A 19771-nucleotide genomic window follows, 5' to 3' on the forward strand; every position below is an offset into this window, starting at 1 on the left:
GCTCTAGGTGAACCTGCTTTGAGCAGGGGAGTTGGACTAAATCAGAGGTACCTTCAAATTCAGCTACTCTGATTCCATGAAGCCCTTGAATCATATTGTTATTTAAATAGTTTTGTACTTTTGTATTTATTCTTGGTCTTTGAAGACCTGTTTTGCAAACATGGAAACTGAAGGGGAAAAAAAAAAAAAGAAAAAAAGGAGAGAGAGAGACTTGCCTACATCCATATAGTTTTTCTGTAAGGGTTGTAGAGATATTTAAACATGAATGCAGAACTCTATATAGCTAGAAAAAGTTGTAGGATGAAAGAAAGATGCAGTATTTTCCAAATGTTTGCATACATCTACTGGTGCTATAATTTGTAGGAATACATAGATTCCATTAAACTTCCCAAGAAAGATACAGGAGAGGAGGGAAGAGATCATTTCATATACCCTACTTTTTTTAATTCAGAGTAAATGTAAGAACAAGTCATCTTGTATGCTACTTACGTTGCATTTCCAGTTTAAGTTTGGCTGAAATACAACAGAGAAAGCAACACAAAGATGACTTTTTGTTGCTTTGTAAATGTCAGTATACATGGAAAACATTAGATAGCTTATCTGTGGCCTATCACATGCCAGCAAATATAATCTTAGCAACTATGCTTTGTGACAGCCACTTAGTAGTAGCAGAAAGCTTAGAAGTCATAAATTAATTAATAAATACTTCTGAGTTGAGATTAAACCCATTCATTTTTTGCAGCAGCAAATTCTAGTCTTATATCACAACTCTCCCCCCACTTTTTTTTAAAGGCTACTCTGTCCCAAACTAGTCACACATATTTATGCACATTTTGAGGCTTAAATATTTACCATACTACAAAATACGTATTCTTACATAATGATGAACCAAAATAACAAGAAGAACTGATAAAATGGAGATCAATAATTTTGACTATAGAACTTAGTCTATATAATAATATAATATAATTAGAATATACGTATAATAGTTAGATAATAATTAGAATAATTTAGTCTATAGAACTTCTCTTCTGAAAGCAAATCATTTGCTCTTATCTTAAGATTAAATGAATCATCCTCTGGTTATTATTGATTATAAAGGCAGCCTGTGACAGCCACCACAGCCTTGGGTGGCACACACTTCACTAATGTGCAGTTATAAATTCCATGGAAGGGATTCATCTCCTCTTTTTTTTAAAGCTGTATCAACAATTTCCCCTGGACATGATGACAAATGATACTATTTGTCAAAAAATCCAGGAATTGTTTAACTGACTTGAAGTTGTATTGTTCTGGCATGCAAGTGACACATTTTAAATGCTTTTTAAAGAAACTATAAACTGGATACATAAAGGTGAGCCTATTATAACTCCGATTCAAAACTTAAATAAAATCCTTGTCAACTTTTAAATGTTGTCTCTAAATACAGACAGTGCCAATGCTTACTGTACCAAACTTTTTATTATTTCAAACAAACTTCTGTACAAAAACATCACAGCAGGCAAAGAAATTCAGTGGCTTCAGCAAACAGCACATGACAACTTGCAGAATGCTTTAATGTTTACATTTTTATTATACAAGTGACAAATAGCTTTCCTCCAGGCTACTTAAAGACTTCATGGTTTGACAAATAATTGCAGGTAAGCGTCTATTAACTTTAGTTACCAAAACTCAACAGAATGACCTTTAATCCACCTAAATTTATCTAACTGAAAGTGGCTATGAACAAAACAGGATTTTCCCTAATGTACATTTGTAAATGTCCCCCAATTAAAAATGGAGTTTGTAAACAGTGGATTTACTACTATAAAATAGCAGTGTGATCACCGCTTCCAGAAAAAGAAAAACTACTAGCAATTTCTAATTCTGTTCCTGACGACAACATAGTGATCTGCCACAACTGCAGATCTCTGAAATGAACTCTACAGTTGCAGTGGTATCTTGTAACATTACGTGTATAACACTAGCTTCTGTGGGTTCTCATAGGATTTGAGAAACCTCATAGTGGCAGTTCTGCTCAGAAATAAACTCTAAGGCAATTCCTATTCCAAAGAACTTATGATAGTAATACTGTTTAAGGACCAAGTTCAATGACTAAATTTGTAACAGCGCAGCTGAGTTTTAGCAGACCAAATGCATCTTCAAAGTCTTATGGGTAATGTTTCAGAAGCGAAATGCATGAAAATTCCAGTGACAGCACACAAACCCTGATTGATGTACACAAGAATAAACAAATACAAATCTGAATCTGTGCACAAGCACTGGAGTTTTCATACATACATGCAAGCAAAGTACACAATTGAACACATTTTCACAACGTGACCTCTGCAAGAATATGTACAGCAACTGTAGATCACTCAGAAAAGACACTTTAACGGAGCATGAACATTTTGCTGCTTTTGGCAAAATATTTCTATTTCATTTACTGGAAAAATTACTAGAAAGAAAGAACAAACAACTCAGCAAGGAACTCAAGTCCTTGAAGCATCAATCACACCTAGAAAAACAATGAAGAGCAGTCAGCTGAAAAATACCTCTGTGTGGATTCTGAATCAGCTGATGAATATTACTACCCAGGAAATTGATGGAGTGCCTAAGAACAGCTCAGGTCTTGAAACTCCTTTATTTCATCCCTAGTCTGATGTGGGCAATTTGACACTAGGGAATTTTACTGCTACAGAAAAGCATTCAGCTTTATACAGTTTTGTATCAGCAAAAAAATTATTTACCAGGAAGAGCTGTCTCTAACAGATAATGTTTACCATGATATATTTACACTGACAAACTTTTTTCTCAAGTCAAGGCATTAGCATTTTCCCTTACCTTTCTAAATCTAATAAAATTCTGTATAATTTTCAAAATCTAGCAATGGTCTTGAAACACACTTCATGTTTATATTGAATCTGAAAACAGGTATTAATTTCCTCAATGGTGGAAAGGTATAGGCTATATTTATTAGAGGTAAGATGACCTCTTTTGCAATGCATTTTTGGATGTCAGCCAGCAAATAATCCTTAAAATTGGATGTCCACTCATTACAGGAAAGACAATATATTTAATGAGGTTAATGAACATTCAGGTATTCTTTTATTCATACAATTTTACTTTCTCTTTGATTAAATTTCTCCTTTAAAGTTCCTTTTTCTATGGCATCTCTGATATTCCAGTTTATCTGATTTCATTTTGTCTTCATTACTACCTACTTCTCTGGAAGAGAAGGCATTTAAGGATTAAAATACACAGATAAACTGTTGTAGCTGAAGTATCTAAGTAGAAAAGGTATTTTAAAAGTCAAAAGATAAAGGCTAGCATAAAAACTTAGGCTGCACTATATAAAGTCAGTCAGGTTATGATTACAGATTCATATATTTTAGCAGTGCGAAGAAAATGGTTATGTAAATACACACGAGTATTAACACCAACTGTATTAAATTATGTAAACATACACATCTTCTGTGGTCAATACAAACATCTACTTGTCTCAGGATACTACTGCAGCATAGCTCGGATTTGTTTTGAAGTAGATTCATCATTCAGGTGTTTTGTAGTGAACCTAGAAATTACAAGTTAGAACAGTAAATAAAACAGTAAATACAATAAAACAAACATGGTTAATAAGAGTCTGAAAACTTCATTGGCTTTTTTGGAAGTCAATACAGGTCAATTACACAAAGACCCTTGTATATTCCTTTACTCACTGATCACTGGAATTTAATTACTATTAGTCTGGAGCTCTTTATCTTCTAATTACCCTTTGCAATAAATTATTCCTTATTAATAGGTGGAGAAATGTGAATAAATCCTGGCCTCAAGCCAACAATCATAGTTACTTCAGTGTAGCAAGTGTTTTAATTTAAAAGATGGGTCTGCAATCAAATACAGTGCCTGTGATCTGGCAGGAAACTGAAGTCAAATCATGATAGTTCAAGAACAGATCTTGATACTGACTATGACATCTTTTTTTTTTTTTTGGCAGACTTATCTTCTTTTTTTTTTTTTTCTCCAGTTAAAAGCCTCAAAAGAAATATAACAAATAGAAAGCAATATGAAATAGGATAAAAAAATAGGAATCTAGAGGAATCCTAATTAGGATTTAGGAGTCTAGATTGAATTTTGGCAGAACCTAAAAGTTTAAGAAGCTTTTTAAAATGTCTTCTAAACGTGCATCTTATGATGTACCATCACACAGAGAATCTTCTTTCTTTCTTGCTTGCTTGCATTTTAAACCAGCAGTTTATTTTGTGCTGAGTTAAACTATTATGAATATCCTAGGAGGACTGAAAGAGCTTTAGTGTGTTTCTTCCATTTAAGCCCAAACGCATTTGCCACTATGTATGTTTTTGGGGAAATCAATTACCACTCAAGCTCAAAGGACAACCGACACCTGTAGGATTTAAGTCTGTATCAATTTCAATTCAAAAGACATAAGTAAAGATGGAGGTGGTTATGGCTGTAGTTCTCTCTCTATCCTATTCCTCTACAGCTAAAAAATTCAACACAGCTGTGAAAGATTTGTTACTATGATGCCTTTCTCAGTTTCAGAGAGGTCAGATCATCGTGTTTTGCTTTCTGAGAGTGCCTCAAATGCTCAGGTACAATATAGGGATTTAGGTTAGATGTTTTCCTTAAGTTGTACCATTTAGCAACATTAAAATAAAATAATTCACTAGATCGCAAGGAAAGAGAAAAGGGAAGTAACGATGACCCGAGAAACAGAAATTTTGTTCTACACAATTCTATTCTAATTCTTTCATTCTAAGTGTTCTAACTACTGAGATATTTTATATAAGAAATCTTTCTCTAGCTGTGCCTTAAAATAAAGCTCAAACTATCTACTCCAACTGACGGTAGATGTAGATCAGTGCTCTAAATTGCAACTTTCCTGAAATTTGCAGTCTCTTTCCTGTCCCTTCCTCTACTGTTCTCTATTACTGTCTCTGCACAGGCTGCTGTGGTTATTGCAAACAGCTTTGAGGAACCTAGCTCTTCATTTCTAGCAGTCACTTCAGCTCTGAAGTTGGCTTTAGAAAGTGCTTGTTGAAGCACCATACCATTCCAGTTTTTAATACAGTTCTAGACAATTTGTTGGAGATGTCTCAAGAAGATTGTGGTAGAGCGAGCAATTAATATTCACGTCACCTAACTTTACTTATATAAAAGTCATTTATCTAATTTGAGATTTCTGATCATGCTTGTAAGCAACAGAAACAGAGAAGTAGACAAATGCTCATTTTTTTCCCACTGAATATTAACTGAGCATAGAAAACATGCTTAGCTATATTGTTTACTTTTTAGATAGCTAATTTTTAGGCAATTGAATGAACTTCTACTTAAGTATCACTGATGTAGGACATTACAACTTCCAGTATTAATTGTTATTGACTATCAAAGTGAAATGAAATTGAAAGAAATTAATATTACTTAAGAAAATCCCAGGTGATGAATGCATACCTGAAAAGACAGTTTTCTTAACAAAACAAACTTCTAGGGTGAAAAGTCTTAAATATGAAGAAATTGGGAGAAAAAAAAAAAAAAGAAAAAGAGGAATTTGTTAATTTGTTAAGGCTGAATCAAACAATTAATCGATACATACCTGAGAGCATTCAGAAGTCCTTCCACAGTGTCAGGTGGCTGTTCCTTTAAAACTTTTATGCATCCCTTCATCTGGGAACAGAAGCATGCCACTATTGAACAATAATATATGAATTGCACTAGCTGAAAGCAAGGAAAAATTTCACGAAAGATAGGCAGTTTTTTTTTTTTTCCTACTGAGTGTTAAAGCTGCTTTATAGGACACAATAAAAAGTGCAACTTATTTTAAATTAGAGAAAACACCTACTTTAGTAAGTAGCTGTTGATACTAAATTATAAATCAAAAACGTTTATTTTAACTCACACAATTTCTCCAATTCCAACTGGAAAAAGAGTTCAAGAATAGCTGATATAAGCTAAAAAAAAATCAAAGAGATTGAGAGAGAGTTCCATATCACTGCTGTTAGGAACTATCAAAAGAGATGTTTTAACTTTGACTTTTATTTTTATACTTTCACACAAAGAAGTAATTTTCAGTATTTCATTTATAGTTGTAAATGGCAATAGCTTATGGTTTGTTTCATAACTAGTGGTTTCTAACTTCATCTGAGATGAGAAGTCTCTGGTGTTGACTTTAAACATGATAGTGAAAGAACATCTGCCTTGGAGACTGTAATAATCAGGCTAAAAATACTGTCCAAATTTACAAAAGATAATAAAGCAGAGAAAGAAGACACAGAACTTATCTGACCCAAAATACAGACTCCTTATGTAGTTCATAGAGAGAAACAGTAAATTCCTCCAACCTATTCAAAATATAATTTCAGATGTAGTGAATGGTGCTCTGGAAATACGTATTTCTTCCCATTGCTATGTAGATATCCATTAGCTATTCAGAAGTCAGTCTAGGTAAAATCAATCTTATTTAAAGTAACAGATAAAGACATGGCACAGCCAAGATGTGATCTTTTTCCAAGTCACATTACAGTGCTAAATCTACAAGCCATTATTTTCTTTGTAGCTATAGAGCAACTCTGCCTTATTACGGAAGTGGATGATTAACTGAAGTCAGGATCCATGTATTTGCCAATAAAAATTACTTGGAAAATGTGACTCAGCCTCCTGTACAAAGACCGGTCTAACAATTTCTGATCACTGTTCAGTTGGCTTATTTCTACCTGTAACATAAAACTAGCAATGCAAACACCAAATCAGATGAAATTCTCACGGTAGCAGCACATGTATTGTTAAGTGACAAAGTTACTTCTCCTGAACCAGAGAAACTCTGCAATACAGTATGAAGTACACATTCAGATGTCCCATCAGATCAGACAAACTCAAAAAGGATAAAAATTCAAAGCATTCATTTCCATTTTTGTCAGCCTCAGAATCCTTAAAACAATCAAAAAAATAGAAGCTCTTAGGGTGTCTAAGCTAGGTGCCTATCAGTAACAGCTTGAAATACAACTCTGTGGTATCCAGCCTTGAGAGAGTAACAGAAAGGTAATTTGTTCCATTGTCCCTAAACTCTTCAAATGGCTCCAAAGAAATGACTAGCTTGGAGAGTAGCATTGTTTTTTTTAGTATGCATCACCTGAAATACAACAGGATTTTTATTTTTTTTTTTAAGAAGAATCTCTAAACTAATTAAGCAAATTAATAGTTGAGATCATATACTAATTTTTTAAAAAGTTGTACATTTAACAAAATTAACAACTTAACAAAAGTTGTACTGAGTTGTACATTTCCTGCCTCCCATTTATGCTGACTATCCTGTAAGATTACAGGGTTTTAGGATAAATGTGATAAACAAAGTATGCACACTGTATATTTGGTCCTGTGAAAATTTCCACTTGTGTATTCTTTGAAGGCAAGAGACCAAATTAGAAGTCAGGAAGTCTGAATTTAATTCCCAGACCTTATCTGCTGCATGACTTTGAGCAAATCAATTCACCTCTTTGTGAAATCCCTTTCCCTCTGTTAATCAGAGTCAAAGAGATCCAGTAAAATACTGGTATCCACAAATAAAAAATGCTAACAAAGACTCAGTGTCATGGAGTACAAAAACATGTATGTATGTATATATATATTTTTTTTTCTTCCTTTGAAGTAGACTGTCTTGTAAAGGGAAAGATTTAGCTTTTTTCATGAATTACAGATTATTTCTTCTGAAAGATGTAGTTCATGAGATTTAGGCTTGTAAAAACATGTAGCACCAATAGAGCACTTTTTTGTATGTGCTTGCGATATCTCAGATAAAAAAAAAAAACACTTTGATTTTGCTGTGACTGTTCATGCCAAAACTAGAACTGAAGGCTCATTATCAACATTACAACAGTAGCATTTCAGTTCTGTTACTTTAGATCACAGACAAAGCAGAGACAATGTAGAATATCTGCCTATTTACAACAGAGCTACAGCCAAGGATAAGCATTTTATTATAAAGAGATTACATGATTAATAAAAAATTATGACCACAGAACTCATTCAAGGCTAGCTATAATACAAAATTATTTTGGTGTGACTCTACAGTTGGTAGAAAAGCGGAGCTAACAAAGACAAATAGGAATCTGTGTCTGAGAGAAAATACCTTATTTTAATTTCAAACAATCTGATATGAAAGTACGCAGGTAGCATAAATTTTAAGTTTCGCCATTCAAAAGTAATTAAAATGATTTATACAAAGTCGTCTGCAAACTAGTTTTCAAACCTATGGAATATTAGAAAAAGTAATTCTTACATCAATCTTTGATGTCTTTGAGAAAGCTCCCACAGGATGAACATGATCATACAGAATAATAACTCCCACCATTACACGCATGCAGAACATAAGAGTCTCTTCACTGGTGAATCTACTCCTGTACTCTCTGAAAAACAGAACAAAAGAAACAGCAAGTCTTGAATTTTTTTAGCTTGATAGCTTTCCAAACTAGACTATGAATGTGTGAAACCTTAACATTGTACTTAAATGTAGTACAAGAAGAAGAATTTTAGCAAAATTTTAAAGATCTTTAAATTGCATAAGTCCATGTCAATTTAGAAAGAAGTTCAGAAAGCAAAGAGATACGGAAATCTGTCCTATTGACTCTTCACAGTTCAGATACTCACTTCTGTGAAGCCATCAACTTAGACATTTTGCTGAAGAACTTCCATAGTTAATGAAAATATGATGGACAAAAATTCTGCTTCCGTTTAGTCTTAGCAATGCAACATATTTGGACCTCAAATGAAACCTACTCTTTTTGCTTTCTTTGAAACAACTAATGTTTAGGTGGGATCTAATTTTAGCAGCTAGGAAGCTTAGGGCTTCACCTAGGTGAATCATTTGCTCTCTTCTAAGTACATAGGCAATTTCAACAACCCAGGTTCAGTAAACATCTAAAATGTAGAGGCACACTATATGGGACTTGACTGAACTCATTCCAAAGAGATTTTCTGTGACTTTTGAACAGAAAAATAGGAGTATGGATAGCACAGTTAAGTCAGTCCCTAACAGCTCCAATACCTGAAATCATCACAAAGAAATAAAGAATTAACTACAGTAGAGAAAACCAGAAAGTCTGAAAAATACTAATCACTGCTATTTTTCCAACAAGTATTATTCTGAATAGATAATACACATACATCTACTGTCATTCATTGGCTTTCAATATAAAAAAATACTTAAATATTAAAAACACCAAAAGCTTTACTTGTACTATTTCTCAGTTTACAATGACTTTAGATTTTATTCTTCAGTTTACAACTACTATTAACACAGCATCATAACATGACCTGATTTAAAGGCTTCAGACATTTACATGTGAAAATATTTGATTATCCCACAATTAGAACCAAGAACTGGATAATAAAGTCAATTTTCTTTTTCTAACTCTTTACTTACTGTTATTCTAATTTTGGCAAAAAAATGAGCTAACACATAAGGTTGTGTGTTAATACAATGATGCATTTTAAGATGTCCAAGTATTGTGAGATGAGCCCCACCTCCTACATACACTTCTCTAGAATCTTCATAAACAATCACAATAACCTCGGGCATTCTACCCTTTATATACCATTATGAGCAAACAATTCAAAGAAGACAACTGTGAATCTATCTTGTATGTGTTTTTCACTCAGAGAACACCTGTAACCTAAAAAATACTTGGCCAAAAGCACAGCTAAACAATAGTAACTCCACTGGCTATAATAACGCAAATAAATAAGAAAGCAACTATACAGTTTCCATACAATTGAACTTTCTCATATCCAGAATAAGATGGATGCATCCAGGAAAGACCTATTCAAATTATCTTCAAAATAGTCCCTGTGTATCACCCGCAAAAATGCCACTTGGAAGAGCCAAAACCTGTCCTGCTAATAATTTAGCAGAATGGGCAATCAAGAGACGGCAGTTGGCATATGACTCCAGTTAGACAAGACACAGATATTGAAACCTATGCACTTAAATTACACTTGTATGTTAACCTTTGTTGTAATACCATGTAATCCCAACCTAACAAAATTCAACGCTGATTGATGAAAAATATCCTAAGATGGTTAAAATAGGAGGCAAAGCTTTCTGAAACAGATAATGCTTTTTATACCAATATGATAACACGATAAAAATATTGAAAAACAAGATTTAAGGTAAAACTTACGGTGTTTCCAACATGACTTTACATACACTAGCCATAGTACTTAGACAGTCCGTTGTATTTTCAATTGGCAATGTTTTGTTCTAGAAGGGTTAAAAATAGACATTGTTCAGTAAATTGTCTTGTAAAATTAAAATTAAGAATGTCTATGCATTTCTCCCATTTCTCCCCCATTACCTACTTCTGATACAAAGTGTGTAGTTGCATTACTGAGTGTTTTCAGCATTGGTGTGGCTTCAGCATAAAACAGGGACATCCTATTGGCCATTTCATTGTTTACTTCATTCTCAATGTCTAGCTGATAAAAACACGAGGAAAAATAGTTAGTAAAACTCTTAAAAATTTTGGCAGTAGCAGGATGCTCATATCAGCAAGCAGATTGTTGCATGAACAGTTCCAGCCTAATCACTGCTGATTAACTCTCACTGTGAGGGACAGAACATGACAGCTAGCTAATCAGAAGAAAAAATATTACCACAAATGGTGTAAATGTGTGCAAAATAATAAATACATCTGCATGAACAGCAGATCAGCTTTTATTTACTTACATGCATGTTGTTTATTCTGTTACGGCTTATTGTTCGCCTATAATAACTGAAGTCATTCTGAATTGCTGGGTTTCTCATCTTAGGGAAAGACAAATAGGAAATAATCAGTTTCAATTCAAAATATATGGAAAAAAATAGCAAGTACTAAAAGATTTTATTTACCTTAAGTTCATCAAAACGAAGAGTAAAATGTAAGATTTCTGCAAACTCTTTAGCCAGAGCCTGTTCCCGTTCCAGGTGTTGAGTTGGAGTATAAGGTGGGCAAGTCAAGGATTCCAATAAGCTTTGCAGGGCTTTTTCTAAATAAAATAATAGAAGCACAGCTTTTATTCAGTCCATATTATGACAATTTTTACATAGGTATCTAAACATACTTTGTTAAAAAGGAAGGAACCCTTTGAATATGCAGAGCCCAAACAGGAATATTCTTCCTTTCTATTCTAAAGTGAGAAACATTTGTCAAAGACACCTGCCTCTTTAAGCTGTCGTTTCCTCTCCACTTAGCATCAGTGAGCTCCTTTCCCTTACTTCTCCTTTTCCTTATTAACACCCTTTATCTGGGATCCCTATCAAAAATTGTATGGAGAAAGCATTTTTCCTGTATTCAAATATCATGCCCTCTCTCTTTCATCTCACTCAATTAGCCATCAACAGTAGAGAGATTATTCTGGCATCTCAGTTATTAAAAGTGTACTCTTAGGCACTGATAGCAATGAAGTTTAGCTCCTGTGGCTGTAATTACTAGCATTACTCAAAAAGGGTACTCAATTTAGGATGTTGTAGAAGAATTCCCTTGTATTGGTAGCTCTCCCACTTTATAAATACATTATGAATAAGTTTTTTGCGCACTGGCTGTCATCCGGAATCCTAATTTAAAGATTAAGTACATAATTTTTTGAGGAGAACAGGGATGGCAAAATCAGTTTAAAATATGCTCAGGCTTGGATTTTCACCCTGCAAAAGAGTTTATCGATATCCTCCTTTCTCTTATCTCCCTCCTTAAAACAAACAAACAAAAACAAACATAAATTACTATATATTTTACTATATTTAAATATATATATATATATATATATATATATATATATATATATATATATGGTCTTAATTCATTTTAAAACCGCTCTCTTCAAGAATCCAAATTACAAAAAGCAAATTGCATTACTACAATAAAGATCAATGATGTGCTGAACAGTGGGAGGCATCAAACTTCATATTGTTACAATCACACTCTCTGCTTGTCCTCTATTTAGATAACATAGACTTAAGTGACAAGCTAATAAACTGCGATAATTTTGAAATCAAATAAAGATTAAAAGGTATGCCCTGAGAAATGTAATTGAAGGCAAATTTCTGTTGGTATCAAAAAGAAAGAATAACAACCTTTTAAAAGTTTGTGGGAAAAGAAACATTGTCTTTCCTTAAAGTAAGCTGGTAAAACAGATAAAATAACACAAGGCTCACCTAATCTGAGTGAAAACTCATAAAAACGCTTCAGCCTTACAACCAGAGGACATACTGAATTCCACGCTTTTTCTTGCAACTGGATATCATTGGGGTTTTGTATTGCCTGAAATGAAAACATCACACAAAAGAATGATCCATGAGTAATGACCAAAAGGTGGTTTGGAAGTTTTTTAGTACAGTTTTAGAAAGTAAGTATTATAAAAACACAGAATTACAAGAAATTACACTGTACAGGAATAGAAAACTACTAAACAAAAACAAAAGCAGTCAAAAAAACCCCACAACATTCTTTTCCAGCTTCCTTCTTCCTTTTAATTTGATGATTAAAAAAGTATTGTGAAAACATAAGGGAAGACATTTGTATAAGAAGAAACTTTTTTGTTTTCTTTTTAAGTTTTGATGCTTTTGAAATTTTCAACATATTCAGGGTCTTAAGTTCTATAGCTCATAATAGAAGTAAGCATGAGACTGATGCAGGAAAAGAGTTGAGGCAAATTTTAAGTAACAGTTCTGAATTTTACTTCAGGACCAGATTCACAGGAAAAGGCACCTGCAAAGTTGATATAAAATTATAATTTACTGTGTTCCATTATTTCTCTTATACAGAACCATTATTTTCAGCTTTTTTTTCTATTATTTCTGATATCTGAGCATTATTTCTTCCACATTCTTAACTGTTACTTCTGCCATAAGATACATGACATGAGGCATTTGAAACTGTATATCAAAGCGAAAAATAGTCACTAATTTCTAATAGTAAACCCAAAAGAAATTCCAACAGTGGTTTCATCACCTGATGATGTGACATTAGGGCTTACTATGTTACCCATAATCAGTAACATGTTTTCAAAAAACAATTTTAACGAAGATTTTTGTATAGTTCCACAGAACATGCTTAGATATAGAAGAGAAGCAAAGAACACATTGAGTTTTGCTTGATTTTGCTTCCAGAGAACTGTTATTAACATTAATGAACATACATCTCTAATTTCTTGTCCAGCTCCTTTGTAAGCCTGAAGATCTGCAAGCATACTTTCCGAGTCCTGCAAAACTGCACTGATCTGATTCCATACCTCCCTTTCTCCATCTGTGGGCTGTGCATCTAAGAAACATAAAAGCAAAAGGCATAAAGTCAAAAGGTAGCTGCAGTACAAATGGCAAGATTACTCAGTTCTACTTAATTATATTCAACTTGACAATGTGTTAAATGCATTTTTTTAAACACACAACTATACTGCACTGCCACTCTGCTAACATCAAAGTTTTTCCTTTCTTTACACCAAGGAAGGAAAACCAGTACAGTTTTGGTAAGCTCTGGCTCAGAATGTCTCTTCTCAAAAAGCACCATTTTGAAGTGAAGCAGTATCATAAAGCAGTAGTATTAGAAAACAGAATAATGCCTCAGTCTTTTAGTAAAAATGCCTCTCACTCGTGAGCTCCACAACTTGAATCCTCAAGCAAAGGATTGTTCATGTTTCTTGCAGCTTGGGAATAAAATCAAGCCTGAACGGTGCAGTAGAATATTAAACTTCCTCCAGGCTTCCCTAACTGGGCTAACTTTTCTCCTTTTGTAAAAACACAGGTACAGTACTATTAAACATTTTTCCTTTGTATGTCAAAGACCATTCCTGCTACTAAAATAAAACCAGTTTTGACAATGATAAGTTTGATTTTAGGGTGGGAATGGCCTGTAGGCCTTTATATTAAGAGAAATGACATTTTGAAGGAGATTAAAATGCCCACGCTAACAACACGAAATTCAACAAGTGCAAGCAAGGCACGTAGTGATAGGACAAGGGGAGACGATTTTAAATTGAAAGAGGGTAGATTTAGATCAGATAACAAGTTATTCACTCTGGTGGTGAGGCACTGGAACAGGCTGCCCCCTCCTTGGAAGTATTCAAGTCCAGATTGGATAGGGCTTTGGACTGCCTAATCTAATGAAAGATATCCTAGCCCATGGCAGCAGAGGTCGAAACAGATGATCCTTATAAGGGTCCCTTGCAATCCAAACCATTCTACAATTTTAAGATAAATTTTCCAATTCAAATCCCACGTGATGGGATTTTTAAAGCAGTATGATGTCAAGTGATGATGTCAGACCTCAAACATCAATTTGCAAGACAAGGTAGAGATCTTCTCCCTTCTTTTGCTTTGAAACATAAAGTTAACGACACTGATTTGACAGGATGACCTACATTTACAATTGCTGTCAGCAGTTGTAGAAATAATCACAGTGTCCCCGCAGATTTCTACAATGAGACTTTTTTTTTTCTCCCCTAAAGACAGTATTTTGATCTTAATGGAGGAAAAAAAAATACTGTGAAGGTAAATCTTATGTCAACTGTTAAGGGCTACTTGTTTGAATTCAAAGCAGAGATGCATTCAGTTTGAAATTCAATGATTAGGAAGAGCAACTATACACATCTCTACGTTAAAAGGCATTAAAAATACTTTTTCTATTTAGTCTTCTCACTCTCCCTAAGAAATGAGACACAGTTTTTCAGCTGTAAATCAGTACGGGATTCATTTACTCATCCCCCATTAGAAGCAAATGAACCAGTTCAATTTGGAGAGTATGGAAAGGGCAGACACTTCTGAAGACTTTCTCTATGAATTTTCGGGTTAGGATAATTCAGTTAAATATTAAACTGGTACCTTCCTTGTCTCAGCTCACTCCCCGAGACCCTATGGATATCACCTCCTGTAAACATCTTGGAGGGAAGGTAGAACCAAAGGGAAAAGTACCCCAAAGACAAAAATCACAGATGAGACAGTGCTGTTGAACTGAACTCTTAGTGATAGTAAGCTTACAGTGATACTGACTGATTCTTTCCCCGAGCTGCAAGAAATCTCATGTATACACTGTAATGGTTCTCTGACCTTGTGAAAAAGAGGGGAACAAAACAGTAAACATTTATGAGTTTAACAAGGAGGGTGGTACTCTTGCTAAAATGTTACATACCAAATAACAATGAAGTAGGAGGAAGGAAGGAGTCACCTATAAATCAGTATTTGTATTTTAATTGTTAAGTAAAAGTTAATTAGAGTAGTATTACCAGCATAAAAAAGAGAATAAGTAAGCGATTAGTACAAATCACAAGTGTAAAATTTGCATATACAGGTCACCAGAAGCATGGGTTAGTTAGCAAAGTACTTCTATGTTACTTTCACAGTTAATTCACTTTAAAAAGTTTTAACCCCTAATAAAAATTTAAATGCTGTAGACTGCTCAGCATTTTGGAACTTAGGAATGGTCTTTAATAACATCCTTTGTAGTTAATCTTTATCAAATTTTCCTAATTCATCTTTTGGAAGCTGGGGTAAGGGTGAACATTTGAAACCAACTGAGCTATTTTGTATCCCAGCACCTGGGGAAGTAGGACTAGCAGAAAGGTAGATGGATGGAAAAGGGAAGGGAGAGGGAGCAGGCTGCAAAAGCCACAGAGCAATAGGCTTAGCTTGCACTTGCAGAAGCAGTTTGTATTTATGCTGAAAGTGTTTAGCTTAAACACAAAGGCAGGGAGGATGAATCAGGCTTTTTTTTTTTTTAAACATGCATCTTATTTATGAACTGTACGTTACGCAAACGGATGCTCTGATAAAATTATAGTTGTGTTTCAAAAGGGATTTTACTTAAAGATTTTACCAGGTATTTTTGTCAGCTAAAATACCTGTGATCAATCACTGAAAAAGATACAGCTTGCTTCAAACAATAACAACAACAATAATTAAAAGGAATAAAGAATTCTTCATGGTTGAGAGTTTGGCTTTTAAAATTGTTTTTCTATTCCAACAATGCCAAAGCTCATTCCCCTGTACTGTGTGTAAAAATGCCATACATGAATCAAACAGTAACAGCCTGGAACTACTGCTTGGTAGCATCACCTCTTGCATCTTATTACTAGAGATCCAGCACATTCTTAAGCACTTTGAGCAAATTTATAAATAAAATTGTAGCCACAACTAATCCACACAGAATGTAAGCCCTCTCAGTAAGGTACCATGATCACTGAACTTACTGCATTTCAAGTCTAATAGTCTTTAGAGTACCCTCAAGTCTGAGTCTTTACAATTTGCAACTATCTTTCAGAGTGCGCTTTCTTTAGTGAGACAAAACAGGAAACCCTTGCATCTCTCTCTGATAACTGAGTAAATCCTCTTCAATTATTTCAATATACTGTATTTAAGTACAGTGTGGTAAATACTCTGGAGGGAAGGGATGCCATTCAGAGGGACCCTGACAGGCCTGAGAACTGGGCCTGTGTGAACCTCATGAAGTTCAACAAGGCCAAGTGCAAGGTCCTGCACCCGAGCCACAGAAATCTCAAGCACAAATACAGGCTGGGCAGAGAATGGATTGAGAGCAACTCTGAGGAGAAGAACCTGGGGGTGGTGGTTGATGAGAATCTTAACATGAGCTGGAAAGCCAACTGTATCCAGGGCTGTATCAAAAGCAACATGGCCAGCAGGCCATGAGGTTTCACCTCCCTCAACCTGCTCTTGTGAGACCCACCTGGAGCCCTGCATTCAGCTCTGGGGCCCCCAGCACAAGGACACAGACCTACTAGAACAAGTCCAGAGGAGGGCCATGAGGATGGTCCTCATTCCAGAGGGCTGGAATACCCCTCCTATGAGGACAGGCTGAGAGCTGGGGTTGTTTAGCCTGAAGAAGAGAAGGCTCTGGGGAGACCCTACAGTGGCCTTCCAGTACCTAAAGGGGGCTACAGGAAATCTGGGGAGGGACTCTTTGTCAGGGGGTGTAGGGATAGGACAAGGAGCAATGTCTTTAAACGGAAAGAGGGTACATTTATATTAGACATTAGGAGGAAATCCTTCACTCAGAGGGTGGTGAGGCACTGAAACAGGTTGCCCAGAGAAGCTGTGGATTCCCCATCCCTGGAAGTGTTCAAGGCCAGGTTGGATGGGGCTTTGAGCAACCTGATCTGGTGGGAGGTTGGAGCTAGATAATCTTTAAGGTCCATTCATTCTATGATTCAATGAAATTTGTATATTTGTATATACAGATTCTACCAGAAAATTTTCATACAGAAAGCAAAAAAAATAGTTTTGGAGAGAAAAGTTATTCCATTGGCTCCATCACAATTAACCAGAATATGGTAATTCATCCACTCCATGAACAAATTAACCCTTTCATCATTATACAAGCTCTAGTCAATATTTTTGATGGGACTTCAGATTTAAAAAAAAATGAAAGGTGGAAATGATGGAATCTGGACCAAATTCAGTCCATTTGTGGATGCATTATGTATTTCAGGTACTTGGTAGTGTTGCAACGTGGAACCATTTTTTTTTTCCTTAAAATATGTCATTTGTTTCAAAAAAAATCCTAACAATGAAAAGGTACCTACCTCATCCTTCACCATTTATGCATTAGAAAAAGCATAGACACGACTACATATCTAAGACACTAGTTCTCACGGGACAAGATTAAATACAGAAAAATGGTTATGAAGCATTTACCAAGACAAAGTCAAGTGTAACAATATCTCTGCAATTGATTTTTATGAAGAGATAACAAGTCAGTACTAAAAGGAGTACTTCCAATCCGTACACCATTTCTGTATCTGAAATGCAGATGAGAAGCACGGACATTTATTCCACCCTCAAAGTAATTTCAAGCTAAGGGGATTCCCAGTGAGGTTGGATAGTGCTTGCGTTTCATTAAGTGTGCAATTGCATTTGTCACAAAATACCATGGTCAGCTGGCTCTGACAACCTAAAAAATTAATAGTGAGTAAAGCAAGGTGTTTTACAGGCTCTACTTTCACCTTTCCTTGTCCTACCCATAGTTGAATGGGGCCAATAATTCCAGCAGCCACCAAAAGCAAGTCAGAGTGCAGCATATATACATGTATATTACTGCATCCTTCTGAAGTCCTCTTACAGGTCTGTCAGCATGCCAATGATTTTTCCTTTTCCAATCTGGCACATGATTACACAAAAAACTAGCCTATGTACTTGAAAAAGACAAAAAGCCTTGCTTTCAACTACAGTGAATAACGTATTTCAGAGGGTATAACCCTCTAGCAGGTATAGCAGGTGAAACCTGCTATATTCCACACATTAAAAAGAATGGTACCATATAGAAACAGCATCCTACCAATCATTTAAGGCAAAATTCCAGTGTACACTGGCTTTTTGAATTTCATCCTTTCTAAATCAGACAGAACAAAATGAAGCTCTCTAAATTGTTAGTGGCATGACGCTGTGCCAAACTGAGTCTGAGGCTTCCTTGTTTGCTGCTCCCTTCAGTTCTGTGACAGATGCGGAGTGGACAGCCTGAGAAGAGGTGGTGTGACCTCTGAGACTAAACCACAACTTCTTGCCTAGGGCACTCTCTGAAGTGCAGGAGACAAATGTAATCTCCCTCAGGCTGGATACAGATTACATCTCCAGACTTCCTGCCTGCAGAGTAAGGGAATTAATTAATACTCTATTGTGCAAAAAAATGGACAGTTGCTCCATTGCCAGACATGTTCTATTAATAGACAATTTTAATCATGTATGAAAAATTATAACTCAGTACTTCATGGATCGTTCCATGGTGGAGGAGGAACACTGGAAAGTAAGTGTCCTTGATTCTCGGGGGAGGGATCAGATAACAAGTCCACTCAGCTAACATTTAAGAAAAAGGGTTCAGGTTCTTTTAAGGTTCTGAGTTCAAAGAGTTTGGTCTTATAAAAGATATTTATATGTGAGTAGAGGATGGGACTGAAGGTGACACTAGAGACATTTCCTGCCAAAAACCTACAAGCTTTCCAAAGCATGTTATAAAACTCCAGTCTTTTAGGTTCAAAACAAATTGCTGTTACCCCAATCATCAAATTATTTCCGAGAATTCATGAAATAGTTATTTACTTTGCCTGAAGAGTGGGAAGTAGTAATTTGACAAGATTTCTGCAAAAAAGAGCACTCATAAGTTGCTACGGAAAGAGCTTCAAATACTCAGAATTCATTTATCTGTTACTAATTTAAAAAAAGGTGAAGGTCTAAAGAACAGAACAGTTCTTGAAGGGACAAAAACAATTTTAAGAGAACTCACCCTACGTGCTAACAACGAAAGCTTTCATTAGCTGTGAAGACCATAACTCTAAAGATTTGTTGTGTACTCACTCTTCCTAACCAGATTTTTATTTTTTTTTTGAGTTAAGAGCAAAGGAGGAATTAAGACAAAGTGGTATATAATCAATTCAAATACCTATCATTTTGAATACAAATACACAGAGTGTAGAACACTAATTTGCTTTCTGGAATTAAAATACATAAATCTGGGGTTTAATTAAAACATAATTATGTTCTGGAAAAATCATAATTTCTAAGAAAATAAATTTATTTCTGTTGCACAGAACAACTCAACCTTACAACATGTTGCCAAAAATTAAAGGTAGTAAGGGAAACTAGTAAAATAAGTCTACTGACTACTATGCTGACCTTATTGTGCAGTTTCTTAACTGAACTAAGATATCTAGATCTGTTTAATTGCTTGTCGTTCTCTCCAGCATTTCTGTTCTCATTCATGTGACACTGTTAGGGCTCTTCCAACCATGCAGTCATCCAGATTAC

The 19771-nt window shown here is 35.0% G+C and overlaps 1 protein-coding gene across 10 annotated transcripts in view; it reads right to left on the reverse strand.

Moving 5' to 3' along the window:
* Positions 1–1442: 1442 nt before the first annotated feature.
* The window catches only part of CYRIA (CYFIP related Rac1 interactor A), a 57798-nt gene continuing 39469 nt past the window's right edge, over positions 1443–19771 (reverse strand). For 7 of the 10 annotated variants that reach the window (XM_068678632.1, XM_068678633.1, XM_068678631.1 and 4 more), the window contains 9 exons: positions 13165–13286; positions 12182–12287; positions 10880–11016; positions 10718–10795; positions 10351–10467; positions 10173–10252; positions 8273–8399; positions 5594–5715; positions 1443–3553 (listed from right to left, as the gene is read on the reverse strand). In XM_068678632.1, the coding sequence (XP_068534733.1) occupies positions 3490–3553; positions 5594–5715; positions 8273–8399; positions 10173–10252; positions 10351–10467; positions 10718–10795; positions 10880–11016; positions 12182–12287; positions 13165–13286 (953 nt within the window). In that variant the 3' untranslated portion in view covers positions 1443–3489. Of the gene's footprint in view, positions 3554–5593; positions 5716–8272; positions 8400–10172; positions 10253–10350; positions 10468–10717; positions 10796–10879; positions 11017–12181; positions 12288–13164; positions 13287–19771 lie in introns of those variants that run through there. The other 3 variants (XM_068678636.1, XM_068678635.1, XM_068678641.1) reach the window with 2 other exon arrangements.

This window comes from Anas acuta, chromosome 3 (assembly GCF_963932015.1).
Source record: "Anas acuta chromosome 3, bAnaAcu1.1, whole genome shotgun sequence".
NCBI classification, from domain to species: domain Eukaryota; kingdom Metazoa; phylum Chordata; class Aves; order Anseriformes; family Anatidae; genus Anas; species Anas acuta.